Consider the following 13,469-nt stretch of genomic DNA (forward strand, 5'->3'; position numbering starts at 1 on the left):
AACCTTCATGATTCGATGATTCTGTGATTCTACAGTGGGGTTTCCTGTTTCCTCCCCATCTCAGGTGCAGAGGAAGGACCCTCCTCCCGCATCCGTATCTAGTCACGGTTCTGTTTCTAAACAATTTGAAAATTTTCCATGTCCATGAGTTGTGGTTTTTTGAACTCAAAGATGCATGAGAAGATCTAGAAGTAGGCATGTAGTTTCTTCTGAGTAGTTGGTATTGGAGTAACTGTATTGAAGCAGGAGGTAGAAGGTACTTCCTCCTGGCATTTGCTAGGAACAAGATTACTAGTCAAAATTCTGTAATGAAAAATCTTGTTAGCTGTTTTTATTGAAATTTGGAAAAAGTGCAGGCTCCATGGTTCAGATATTCTTTTTGTGGTGTTGCATGGGCATGCAGCATGTGTCCATGCTTTGGAGATCAGGGGACTTAATAATAGCTTTGTAGCAGAAACAGAATTCTGATGACATTATCATATAAAATATTAATTTTAATATTGAACTTAATGCTCTGCTATGAGAACTATGTAAACTTGGCTTTGGAGCCCCAGTATGCACTTCCTGGAATTCTGTGCATAGCGTGGTTATAAATAAGCGGCAGGTTCTTTGGGAATCACTGGGGCTGATATCTGGTATCATAAACAGTATCAGGGAGAAATCGTTTTCCCTGACAGACGGTTCATTTTTGAAGGATGCAATATGCTTTATTTTGAGAATTCATTCTTACTAATGAATAAGGTCAAGTGATAAATTTTTATTGGAGGGAAACATGTTTACGATTCATGCGGTTGTATCTTCATGGTTGGGATCTTCGGTTCCCCTCCCTTCCCCGTCAGATGTGCATGTGAGGTTTACCTTAAAAAAGAAAAAGTAATGTCAAAAAGTCGTCACGTGAATATTTCAGTGACATGGTGAACAATTTCACACTGCTTTTTAATGCGTGTGGAGAGTAATTCGTGGAAAGCGTAGATTATTACTTTGTGCTTTGAATGATGCCCAGGTTGTCAGAAGAGGCAGAATTTTGTCAGTAATTAACATCAACACCGGACTAAGGAGCCATTGTGGCCTGTCATGGAAAATGCTGAAGTAGATAAATTATAACGACAGATAACCGGCAACAGTAATTGCTAAAATAATGGTACTCAACCATCTTTATATATGCTTCATTTTGACTGGATTGCTGTTGGTCAGTTTTTGCGTTTCTGATATAAAGATGACCTTGTTCTGCCTTTCTTCTTCTCTTCGACAGACTAGAGACGACTTCCTGGGTCAAGTGGATGTGCCACTTAGTCACCTGCCGGTAAGCAGTGCTTTTGTCTCAGTGTGCTCTTTTTGTCATCACCAGATGTGAAAACCCTGATGTTACAGTGAATTTATTTCCATAAGTAGGCCAGTTAAATTTTCTTAAGCAAGCATTCCCAACATAGCGTTAGAGGCTTAAAGAAAAATTCTATGGACAAGAAAGCACCACCGTGCCCAGGAATTGGGAGAAGTGTTCCCTTTGCAGGAACAAGGAAGACAGTTGTTCTCTGGTATCTGTTAAATTTTTCACCATCCAGGATTCGCTTCTCATCCTGATTCTTTCTGGAAGTCCTTTTCTGGTCTGAGTCCATTGTCAGATGACGTGTGGCCAACAGACTGGTTGTTTCTCAATTTACCCTTGGTGGGTTTTATCCTGGTAATCTTCCGTCTTCTTCCTTTTCATGATTTTCCCTTACAGTCGAAACAGTTGTATTCTCCCCTAGTTGTATTCTCACAGTTGTATTCTCCATTGCCTCCAGACCTTTTGTTAAAACGTTGAAAAAACTCCAGATTTTTGGGGTGCTATTCATCTGCCTGATTTTCTGTCTAAATAATACCCTGTTAAGGTTACGAGATAGCAGTTCTGTCTGGGAGGGTAGATAGTATGTTTTGATATTACTGCAAACCTTGGAAAGCCAATAGCCACAGATGGAAACCAGAGGAACTGCTCAACCAGCATGACAGGATCTTAACACAGCAAGCAAAATTCCAGCCGAAATTAAGTGGAATTTCTATTTCCTGTATAACCAAGGGTGGGGTTCTCCTCCTTTAATTCTGTGAGCATAGAATTGACATAGCACTGACTGTCTGTCAATTATAATGTGAAATTCCAGCTTCAGCCTTTACAGATTGTGCATGAACCTGCCCACAGAAAGGTGCGCAATGTTCAGAGCCTAGTGAACGCTGTCTAAATGTCATTGTAGTGCAGCAAAGACAGAGGCAGAATGGTTACTGACTCCAGTGCGCTGAAGCTTTCGCTGCCAGACTTTGTCACTAGGGAGATGCTACATAGATGCTGGGTAGATGTCGGTTGTGCTGCCATCCCACACAGCAAAAGCCTCAGTCAAAGCCATTTTCAAAGACGAGGAAAAAGGAATTATTGATTTCATGGGTAGATGTGCTTCAATTTCAGTTTTTCAGGATACGGTCTTTCTTTTCTTTCACTTGGTAGACACAAGTGGCAAATGAACTTTGCAGAAAATGTTTGTACCAGAAAAGCATTTCTTTTGTCTTTTTGTATTAATGTTCTACTTTACCCTGTGCTTCAAAGCTGAGTTCAATCACTGATGAAAGAACTGAATTTAGGAGGTAACTGGATGCAGTTAATATTTTTCAAACATTGCGCATGTTCATCTTACTAACTTCATGAACTTGGAGGGGGGGTTTGTATTGGCAACGGTGGAAGTTCTTGAGGACGTTTACATCAAAATAAGGTGGCAAGTTTAGCACGTCTGCTGCACCTGCGATGTGAGTGTTCTTTATGTGTGTCTGTACTTGTGGGCAACCCCTTTAGTTTGCCATTTTCTTAAATGCTTACAGACTGAAGACCCGACCATGGAAAGGCCGTACACATTTAAGGATTTCCTTCTCAGACCAAGAAGGTGAGGGGGAGGACCTTTGTATTTGAAAACATTTCTTACTTCAAGGTTTGTTATTTGCAACTGTTTAAGGATTGTTGAATGGAATGTACCTCCTTGTCTTCTAGCCACAAATCTCGCGTAAAGGGTTTCTTGAGACTGAAGATGGCTTACATGCCTAAAAATGGTGGCCAAGAGGAGGAAAACAGTGATCAAAGGGATGACTCTGAGGTAAGGCTTAACGATGCTTTCAGTCATAGAGTGTGATGGGATTTTAAGGTTTTTGGCATTGCAATGAGGTGCACACTGTAACCACTGAGTTTTTCTCTTTCTGTGTGGTTTACATTTAAGTAACTTTGAACTTCCCTGGAAAATTTTCAGAATCTGCACCTATACGCTAACGGAAGCAACAATGAAATAACTTCTCTTTAACTTACACTTAAAAATTATTTTTTTTTTCTTGATTTATAAGCATGGATGGGATGTGGTTGATTCCAGTGACTCCGCATCTCAACGTCAGGAGGAGTTACCACCTCCTCCACTGCCTCCTGGATGGGAAGAAAAAGTGGACAACCTGGGGCGGACTTACTATGTCAACCACAACAACAGGACGACTCAGTGGCATCGACCAAGTTTAATGTAAGTGGCAGCGTAGTGCAAGGTTTTGTGGATGTGTGCAAAATCATCAATAAGGGTAGTGACTTTTTTCCAGCAAACATAACCATTTTGAATTTATTTATTACAACAGTAATGGTTATTCGTTCTTGAATATTCGTAGTCATAGCTAAATTATGCAAATATGTGTTGTCCTTCTTTAAGGCACCATTTGTTCTTCTTGTCTGATGCATTTGTCTCTGATTGATCTGCATTTATCTGATTAGTCCCTATCCTGAAGGAGAGGCTCAAGTACAATACTACCTTCTAACAACATCTGCCCCTTGTGTACTGTCATGCAAATTTCTGTCTGGCTCTGCACGTTGAGAAGTCCCACAAGCCAGGCAGGTCTCTATCCAGGGAAGTGGGGTGTTTTCCATTTCCACCACTGCTGGTGGGAGCCAAACTACTGGTTCCAGGCAGTTCAAAAAGTCATCCGTGCCACAGCAGCTTGCAAAAAGGAACATAATTGTTGACATGAAGACAGGGGCAGTGGTAAAATCTCTGTGTCAGGAGTTCTGTTGGTCATCCCAGGAGAGGATGAGTAATGATGGGTTAGCATATTTGAGTGCGGACTTCCATTTCTGCTCAGCCAACTTTGATGTATAGAGAACATTAATTTCCAGTGTTACTTGACATTTGTGAAGTACTTCCTGTTTTATTTACTTTGGATTGAGGGATGAAACAGTCTCCTGTTTATGAAGCCTGACATATGCAAGAGTAAGGGTTTTTATAATCAAAAGCATTAAGGAGGTTTTGAAAGCAATGGACGAAGTGCATGGTTTAGTTTAACATTCATGATTTTCTTGTTCTTTTCTCCATCCCATGCTTTCATTTCCCCACTGCCCAGTGATGTGGGATCTGATTCCGATAACAATATCAGACAGATAAACCAAGAAGCAGCCCATAGGCGGTTCCGCTCTCGGAGACACATTAGTGAGGATTTGGAACCAGAGCCTATGGAAAGTGGAGACATTCCTGAGGTACGTAAAGGTCTTGGGTTTAAGAAGTTGGCTGAACTTGAAGCTGATGTGTTTCTTGTTTGTAAGCTAATTACTATACAACATTACTGTAGTAATGCTTTTATGTGGTGTTTATGGAAATGGCCTATGTAAAATACAGTGACACAATAAAAATCCTAAACAGACCTATACTCTTCTTAATCAGGGTGAGTGTTTGTTTAATATAGAGCTAGACTAAATAAATTAAATTTGGTGGATATTTGTAGGCCTAAATGAGGGTTTGTGCAAAGCTCTAATCCTGTTCAATTTTAAGGAATATTTTATTATGTGAATCACAGACTGAATTCTTAGTGAAAGCTCATTTTGGTTCACTAAATGTTATTCAGAGCAACAAATAGATTGCTGAAACTATTTTTGCACTCGTCACCTGTTAACATTTGATTTGCAGATACTAATGAGTAGTTTCTATTATGCATTTTCTTCTAAATTAAAATTGACAGTTGTTTCTTACAAGTTTTTAGCAAGAGTGCAGAATTAGTTACATTTTTAACACAATTTCAAACAGAATTTATTTAACGTACATTCTTTTTTATGCATATTTTCATTGCATCATTTTCTGTGTTGAATCATAAAGCATTGTATCGTCAGCGTGAAGACCGTTTTGAGGTCAACATGAAAACCATTTTTCCCTGTGACTACCTCATGCTGTGTAGAATGTTAATTTGTGTGTTCTAGGGATTGGTTTATTGCCTTAAATATTAAGGCCGATAATCGCACCTGTGTTTGCCACAATGAGGTGGTCACGTAGAAGGCAAAGGGGAGGAAGACTTGGTCTGTCTTTAGAAATCCTTAACGGAGTTTCTTCTCTTTTGTTAGCCCTGGGAAACCATTTCAGAGGAGGCAAGTGCAAGTGGAGATTCCTTAAGCTTGTCATTGCCACCTCCTCCTGCATCTCCAGTATCCCGTACCAGTCCTCAGGAGCTTTCCGAGGAACTGAGCAGAAGACTTCAGGTCACTCCTGACTCCAATGGGGAACAACTCAGTTCTTTGATTGTACGTGGCGTGCTGCTCTTTCTGTATAAAGCTCTGTTACCGGAATCTTCTGTTAGTTTGACCTAATCTGAGTCATTGACGTGGATGGGTAGTAGTTGCTCATCTTGGGAAAACCTGAGCATACAGTTCAAATTCTCTTCCCAAAAAATGCATCATCATTTCACCATGGAGCAAACTGCCTTGAACAGCAGAATTCCTCAGTTTAGTTTTAATGTTTTCTTCTGTATGAGTTGAACTTCTGACTCTGCTACTGTTCTACCTTTAGTGAAATGAGATATGTGATACTAGAGAGTATCCAGATAAGAATTTCCAAAGGCAAGAGGAAAAACTACTAATGCTCTTTCAATCATCATCCATTTTACTACATGATCATTTTTCTTCAGTATTTTAACTGCACATGTTTATATTAAAGCATTTGCTTTCTTATATTAGGATTTTATAAACTCCTTATAGTTTACTGGATCAACTGTATAAGACTAACAAAGGATTAGAATGAAAGTGGGTAGTTCTGGTGAAATCCTCCACAAGTTTGTATATGGCTAGTCTGGAAAAAAATTGTCTCTCACCTCAAGAGTTTACTTGAGGTAAAACTAAAAAAATGTTCTCTTTGCGTTATCCATTAGTCAGACTGATGATAGCACAAAAAATAATACACATGCAAGTGGGGGAATGTCTTATGTCTCTTTGATTAGGAAGACAATTCTAAGTATTAAATAGAACATCATGCTGTGATTTATTCTTTTTTTTTTTTTCTTGGTATATGCCATCAAGGTACCTCTGAAATTCAAAAGCTAGGAAATATTTGCTCCTGTTCTGATTAAATCTTGATTAGGTGCAAGTTTTTCACAAAGAGGCTATGCAATAGGTGTCTTATAATGATTTGCATGTTATCTAGAGGTTAGTAAATTATAGCTCTGATGGCTAACCATCTGCGTAAAGAACCCCTTGTGCTTTTGTAGATAACTGCAGATTTTAGTAGAGCTTCACTTGGAGGGCAGGAGGTTAATCAAATAGTTTCAGTGACAAGATCAGGCCCTACATTTTTTTTATACTAAAAATAGTAAATAAATGGTATAGCAGCAAAGTTATGATCTTAATTACAATAATTCAGTAATTATATTCCTATCAAACCAGCTCTTTTATGAGCCACTAAGTGATAACATCCAGCCCTTCGGTCGGAGCTGGTCCGTGTGGATGAACGGCACTTACCCTGGGCTCATAAATCCTCCCCATCTGGAGGTCGGTGAGCCCAGCACAGAGACATCCACCAGCTTCGTTTGGGTTGAGCCAGGTAGGCAGGGAAAGGTTGGGCGCTTCCAGCTGAACACAAGCTGTAATCCCTGGGCTCGTGTACGTCCGTGTGACGTTTCCTCTTGATCCAGATTCCCGAAGGCCCACGAGATGAGTTTCATGACTTTGCACGGAGGACGCCTGGATCCAGGGGTTTTCCCAAACCCACCAGCTCTCAACGGGCTTTCCAGAAAGCTGTCTGGGATCTGCAGGTCGCTGGCTGAAACTCGTTGGGTTTCCCCATCAGGGTGCCTACACCAGTGTATCCAGCCTGAGCTTTGGCTGTTTGACGCAGAGACAGGTTCCATGTCTCCACACCCATACCGAGCTGATCTCCAGCACAGCCAAAGTGCCAGCGGATAGCTGAGGAGTGGTTGTATGTGTGTCCAAGTGTTCTGTCCCTCTCCTCGTGTATCTGTGTAACACCAGAAAACACTTGGGACTCGCTGGGCAGTACATTTGTCAGACAAATCCTTTCACGTTAATCTTTAGCATAACATGGAAGCAATGTGTAATTACGTCTTTTTTTGTGTGTATTTTTTTAACCACTGATCTTCTAACAGAATGTGCTCTTAGGACTGATGTTTTCAAGTAAGAGTTGGGGTTTCTGGGATGCCTCTCAAACAGTTTGCTTCGTGGTGTTGCCTCATTGTCTTTCAGTGGTACACAGGGGTGCCCATGTGGTTATAAACAGCCTGGGCCATTTGCTTCTTCATTAGTGCTTTCACACTCGTCCCATTAATACCTAGCCTGTTGATTTTACAAGGATTCCATTGCCACTATTCAGACAGAGGTTTTTACATTTTTCTTACACCACTTATGCTCCCTCCAGGTTCTCTAAAGCGTCTCCCAAAGATACTTGAAAATAGTTTTTTAAAAGTTCCATGGCATGTTCATGTCCCATTATGTCTTTAGTTAATCTTCCCCTTCCCTGCTGACTCCACAGCTGTTCATTTTCCTGTGTGTTTTCCCAAATGAGACAGCCTGTCCTCCTCTTTGAGATCAGGTCAGTAAAACATGGTAACTTGGATGCTGAAGATGAGTACAAGACATGTATCCAAGTACTTTCTTTTCTCAGTTCATCTGAAACAGTACAGGGTGGAATGCTGAGAATTTAGTTTTTTCATTCCTTGCCACGTTTCTGTAGAAATACTCAAACTAGACACTGCAATGTAAATATTATTTTTAAGGGTTTAGATTAAACGGGGGAAAAGTTAAATTACTGAATCTACCCCCATGTTTTATGACGCCTTAACTTAGAGATATCTTTCTTTCTTTTCTTCCAGCAAAGAGATCCTTCTTCAAGATTAAGATCTTGCAGTGTAACAGACACGGTTGCTGAACAGTCTCAGTTAACCTTGGTAAACCAAAGCTATTTCTTTCTTTCTTTTTGTTTGAATGTGCTCTGATTCCGAATGATATATTTTCTGGGGTCAGTTCTAGTCAGATACAGATCAGTAACCAGTATGGGCATATGACTGTCCCAAATAGTAATGGATTCCAAGTTCATACCGTTGTGGTTAGCAACTAAAATGAGGACATTAATGAAAGAGAAAACCATTTTGAGCCTGAGGGCATAGTCACACTCACTGTAGTTATCTAACAGAGAAACTGAGTTTACTGAACTCTAGGTTATAGTCAGCAGAGAGGGAGAATCCTCCAAGGGGTGTTTCCAGCTGGCGCAGGAGAGGGCAGTAGCTCCAGCTACACTTGGAACTGGAGCAGCCACAGGATTCTCCTGTCAGGTACATTTTTGTGTCCTAGAAATATATTCTACTGGGAATATATAAATCTGTATAACATTTTAAAAGATTGTTGTTTTACCTCATTGTAGTTAAAAGGAGCCTTTTTGTGATAGCCCTTGTACAATACAAACAAATCGAATTGCATCCGTTGTAGTTTTTTAACCTGAGTGATGTAAGTAAGCAGCTGCTTCTGCAATTTTATTTAAGTCAGTTCTTCAACCAGGAAAAAGATGCAAAGGTGTTTTTTAAAAAAATAACTCTCTTTCACATCATAACCATGCACATCTTTGGTCTAATTGATAGGAAGTTGTACGTATTTTGTCCTACAACCCAAGTATGAGGATTGCAAAGGTGGTTGGCTGTAGAGAGCCTGCCTCAAATGGGATTGTGCAAGATATGCTTTTGAATAAAACGGATCAGATTTTCAAAACAATTTAATATTTTTTAAAATTAGTTCTTTATTCAGGGATTTTTTTTTCCTAAATTTTAATTAGAGATATATTGCATGTGAACCTACGAATAGCAAATTTGTGTATCCATTTTGTATCCATTTTGTTTTTAAATACCATGTTTATGGGCAGAACATGCAAAATTTGTTTGGGGGGGAGGAAAAAAATATGGCTTAGTGAGTTAGGTGGTGTTGGGTTGGACTTGATGATCCTTGAGGTCTTTTCCAACCTTAATGATTCTATGATTCTATGATCATGTTACATTTAGAGTAAATATTATTATTGACAATACTGAACATATAGAATTGGACAAGAACTCTTGAAATCCCTTCCCTTAGTGGCTTTTATGTGACATTCTGACTTGGTTATCAGTGATTGATGACTCAATTTTTTTTGGCTATTATCTTAAACGTTATTTACATCTAATTGCTCTCTTTTAATAAATTTGCGTGTCTGCGATTCCTTACTCCTTAAAGAAGTGACAGTAGTCTGTGACCTTCATCCCTAAACATACTTATCTGTAACATTAATTATCATTTAACAGCAGAGCGGTCCATCTAGGAGAGCTCGTTCTTCAACTGTCACAGGTGGTGAGGAGCCAATGGTAATAATCCTTTTTATCAAGCACTCTCTCTAAATAAAATACGGATAGATCTAGGACTTGTGCAACAAGAAACCCTAAAAACGAAAGATACAATACCTGATTCTTAAAAAGCTGATATTGAAAGAATCAGGGATTAGAGACATCAAATCAGCATACATGTAGCTGTGTTTCTAGCTGCTTCTGTCTTCCCTTTACTCTCCGTTAGACTAATTCATTTTCATTCTTAACGCTGATCTTAATTTGAGAACCGTGGAGGTACAGTGATATATCACGTAACTCTTATTGGTCTTATATAACGCCAGTTTTCATTTTCCAGTAGTTGTTCAGCAGCCCAAGGCTGAATTTTTTTCTTTGATCATCCAATAAAATTCAGAAAGTGTAATACAAGGAAAGTGGTTTTAATTTCTATTGGACTTTGTCAAAAACTTCCCGTTCTTTTTTAACCTGCTTAAATGTCAGTCTGAAGCACGTTATTGCATAGAAATAATTTTACAGTAACTATTAGAAATACCTTTTATGAGTATATGCGCTCCTAGGGAAAGAAAGATAATTTAAATTTGGTATGTTTCATATTTGTATTTACTGTATTTACTGTTTTTTTAATTTTTGAATCAGAGGAGCATACTTGTATTTTGTTCCTGCAAACAGCAGATTTTTTGCGTGCTTGCAAAAGCTGCTCGACTTGTTGATCGTTAGCACTACGTTGAACTGGAATGTAAAGAAGATCTTTTGTTGGCAGAGCATCTTAATACAGCTATATCGTAGATGTGTTACGTATTGCAGCTCACTGATGGGACCCTACCCCACGCTTTGCCTTCATTCAGCATGTCTTTGTACTCGGAAACCCAAATCTGCAGTAGACTTAGGACTTCAACAGGAGTCGTGCAAAAGTGTTCTCTTCAAAGTTTGCCCTTCTCTTTGTGCTTTAGGCATCTATAAAGTTTGTAATCATACCCTCTGTCAATAGCAGAAGTTTCAAGGTCACTTCAGGTTTGCTTTCAGAATCCCTACAAATCCCCTCAGGGGACTGGGACCCACAATTAGCTGTTCATCAGCCTGAGTCCCGGATTCTGCAGGCGAGCTGGGAGCACGCCTCGCACGGAGGCACGGGGTGGACCCCGCAGAAACGCGGCGCTGGGGCATCTTCAGGAGGGGTGATGCCCCTTCTCACGACTGGCTTAGTTGAGTTACTAAAGAGCAACAAGCACCGAGTTCTGTGCCCTCCTGCGTGCGAGGGGATTTAAATCCACGCGGTATTCCTGCCTTGGAGAGCTTGACTCCACTGCACAGTTAACTTCAGTTCTTACTTATCCATGGTAATAAAAAGAAAAACATCCACCTTTTTGAGGGAAGATCATTAAAACACAAAGTTCCTTTTCGTCATGTGGAATCCACAAATTAAGAAGCCGGAGGGCATGTAAGCTTAGTTGCTTTCTGAACAAGATACCTGATCCGTGCAAAGTGAATTGAAGGTTCCATTGTGAGAAAAAAAAAGATTTGACCCAAAGGTACATGAAGAAGAGCTTATATTAAATGAAATCAGAAAACATATCTTTCTAGATGTTTGCTCTATTTAAGACTGTTTTAATTTATTTTTTAAACAGACTTATGAAATATTTTTGAACTATTATAAAATAACAATACAGTAATTTCTTGCTTGAGCAGCCTTCAGTGGCCTATGTACATACGACGCCAGGCTTACCTTCAGGCTGGGAAGAAAGGAAGGATGCAAAGGGCCGAACGTATTATGTCAATCATAACAACCGAACCACAACGTGGACACGGCCCATTATGCAGGTACGAAGCCCTGGTATAATGCTTAATTTCAGTAGCAAACACTTGGCGTGTGTTGAGCATAATGTCGGTTGAAGCAGCTCTTCAGAACTCTGAAACTGAAAAAAAAAATCCTAAGCTTTGTCAGGAGAACTTAGAGTATTTATAAAAAATTGCAATTATTGTGATTTTTTTGTTAGTTCTTTGAGCTGTATTAAGGTAGGTAATTAAGTTGGTTGTTACAGTGGAAGGAATTTACAGGGGGGTAAAGAATTACACAATTTTTGAAGTGTCCTAACTCTGGATGAACTGTGTTGCTGACAACTTGATAACTTGCTTTTGCTTCTGCCGTAGCTTGCGGAAGATGGCATGGTTGGGTCAGCAGCAAACAGCAGCAACCACTTAAGTGAACCCCAGATACGCCGGCCTCGGAGCCTCAGTTCACCCACAGTAACTTTATCCGCTCCACTCGAGGTGAGAAGCACTGTTACTCTCCAAGATGACTTTAAATTAAAATATTTTGAATATCTTAAACTAAAACATTAAGGGTGCTCTTCTGCCTGACGACGTTTTGAACAGTTGAGCTTGTGGAAATCGCTGACTAAGCATCTGAAACTTGAATTTCTCAGGGTGATAAGCGAGGTTTTAAGGGCAGTAACCCATTCCATAGCTACAAAACCCATATTCTCGTCACTTCCGAATCTTCAGCTAATCAGCTGGTGGTTAGTTTGTTCAATTCTCAGAAACCACAAGGGTGCTGAAGAGCACAAACTTACACCCGTCTCTGAATTATTTTTTTTTTAAGGTAAGGAGTAGATTTACTGATACTAAAATCTTCAAGCGTAAAACTACAAGAAAAAAAATTAGTTCAACTTTTCAGAAGTTCCTTCCTTTGTTCAGTTATTTTATTGTAAAATGTTCAACTTTTTTGCATACAAGACATATGGAAAGCTTTTATTTAATGCAAGCTATTTTTAAATGCTGCTTTTGAACACTGTAATCACAGGATACTCTCTTGTTGTCAAGTGAAATATATTGCACCGTGAAGTGCAAAGCAAAGCTTTTCTTTTTTTTCCTTCAATAAAATGAACTATTGACACGTACAGGGCAGCTGCACTAAAAGATATCTAATCAAATGTAAATACTGCGGACATTGTCATTGCAGAGGGAAGTGATAAAACGCTGCGTCCTTCACAGCAAAAAACTTGGTATAAGAAGCTGACTTTAGCTGAGCTCTAGGAGATCAGTCCCAGCACTTAATTCTAGTATTAATTACACCTGGAATGAAAAACTTAGTTGCTGTGATACCAAATTTTATTGACAAATCTTAATATCTTTCATTTTCTTCAGGGCATGAAGGACTCCCCGGTGCGCAGAGCAGTGAAGGACACCCTTTCCAACCCCCAGTCCCCGCAGCCCTCGCCTTACAACTCCCCTAAACCACAACACAAAGTTGCACAAAGCTTCCTTCCTCCTGGCTGGGAGATGCGAATAGCACCCAATGGCAGGCCCTTCTTCATCGATCATAATACTAAAACGACTACGTGGGTAAGAGACATTCTAGATCAGTTGCCATCTTCTAAATGTTTCTGGTTTTGTTTCCCTGCCTTTATGCCCCCCATTTTATTGTGATACTTGTCTTGGCTCTAAGGGGGGGATCTGTCAGCCTGACTTCTCTTAACACTGATGTCAGCATCTCACTGAGTCCTCTCTGCCATCACGTACAGCAGCAAAACCCTTCGAGGAGCTTTTCATTACGTGGCTGTAGTCTTGCCATTGCTGCACTCAGAGAGTGGAACTTATTTGTTCATTTCCTCTTACATTTTGGTGCTTTTGCACACTTTATACCATGCAGTAGCATTTTGCATTTTGTATTTAAGATTTTTAGACTTGACAAATCATCGCATATGAGTACTGTCCTTTAAATTGCCCAAACTGGGGTTTTAGTTTGGGTTTCAGTTTGAGACTGTCCGTAACTGTATTGTATTTCACTGTGACTTGCTCTTTTTATTAATATCATGTACGCTCGTCATCTTCAGTTAACAGAATTTGTTTTA

At 39.7% G+C, this 13,469-nt stretch overlaps 1 protein-coding gene across 3 annotated transcripts in view; it reads left to right on the forward strand.

The window, feature by feature from the left end:
• Positions 1-1,257: 1,257 nt before the first annotated feature.
• Positions 1,258-13,469, forward strand: part of NEDD4L (neural precursor cell expressed, developmentally down-regulated 4-like, E3 ubiquitin protein ligase) — a 29,850-nt gene continuing 17,638 nt past the window's right edge. Inside the window, exons 1-11 of one of the 3 annotated variants that reach the window (XM_010081987.1) lie at positions 1,258-1,303; positions 2,845-2,906; positions 3,011-3,113; positions 3,355-3,521; positions 4,387-4,519; positions 5,375-5,551; positions 8,128-8,202; positions 9,580-9,639; positions 11,305-11,436; positions 11,767-11,886; positions 12,763-12,960. In XM_010081987.1, the coding sequence (XP_010080289.1) occupies positions 2,860-2,906; positions 3,011-3,113; positions 3,355-3,521; positions 4,387-4,519; positions 5,375-5,551; positions 8,128-8,202; positions 9,580-9,639; positions 11,305-11,436; positions 11,767-11,886; positions 12,763-12,960 (1,212 nt within the window). In that variant the 5' untranslated portion in view covers positions 1,258-1,303; positions 2,845-2,859. The remainder of the gene's footprint in view (positions 1,304-2,844; positions 2,907-3,010; positions 3,114-3,354; positions 3,522-4,386; positions 4,520-5,374; positions 5,552-8,127; positions 8,203-9,579; positions 9,640-11,304; positions 11,437-11,766; positions 11,887-12,762; positions 12,961-13,469) is intronic. The other 2 variants (XM_010081988.1, XM_010081989.1) reach the window with 2 other exon arrangements.

This window comes from Pterocles gutturalis, unplaced genomic scaffold (genome assembly GCF_000699245.1).
Source record: "Pterocles gutturalis isolate BGI_N339 unplaced genomic scaffold, ASM69924v1 scaffold8784, whole genome shotgun sequence".
In the NCBI taxonomy this organism is placed as follows: domain Eukaryota; kingdom Metazoa; phylum Chordata; class Aves; order Pterocliformes; family Pteroclidae; genus Pterocles; species Pterocles gutturalis.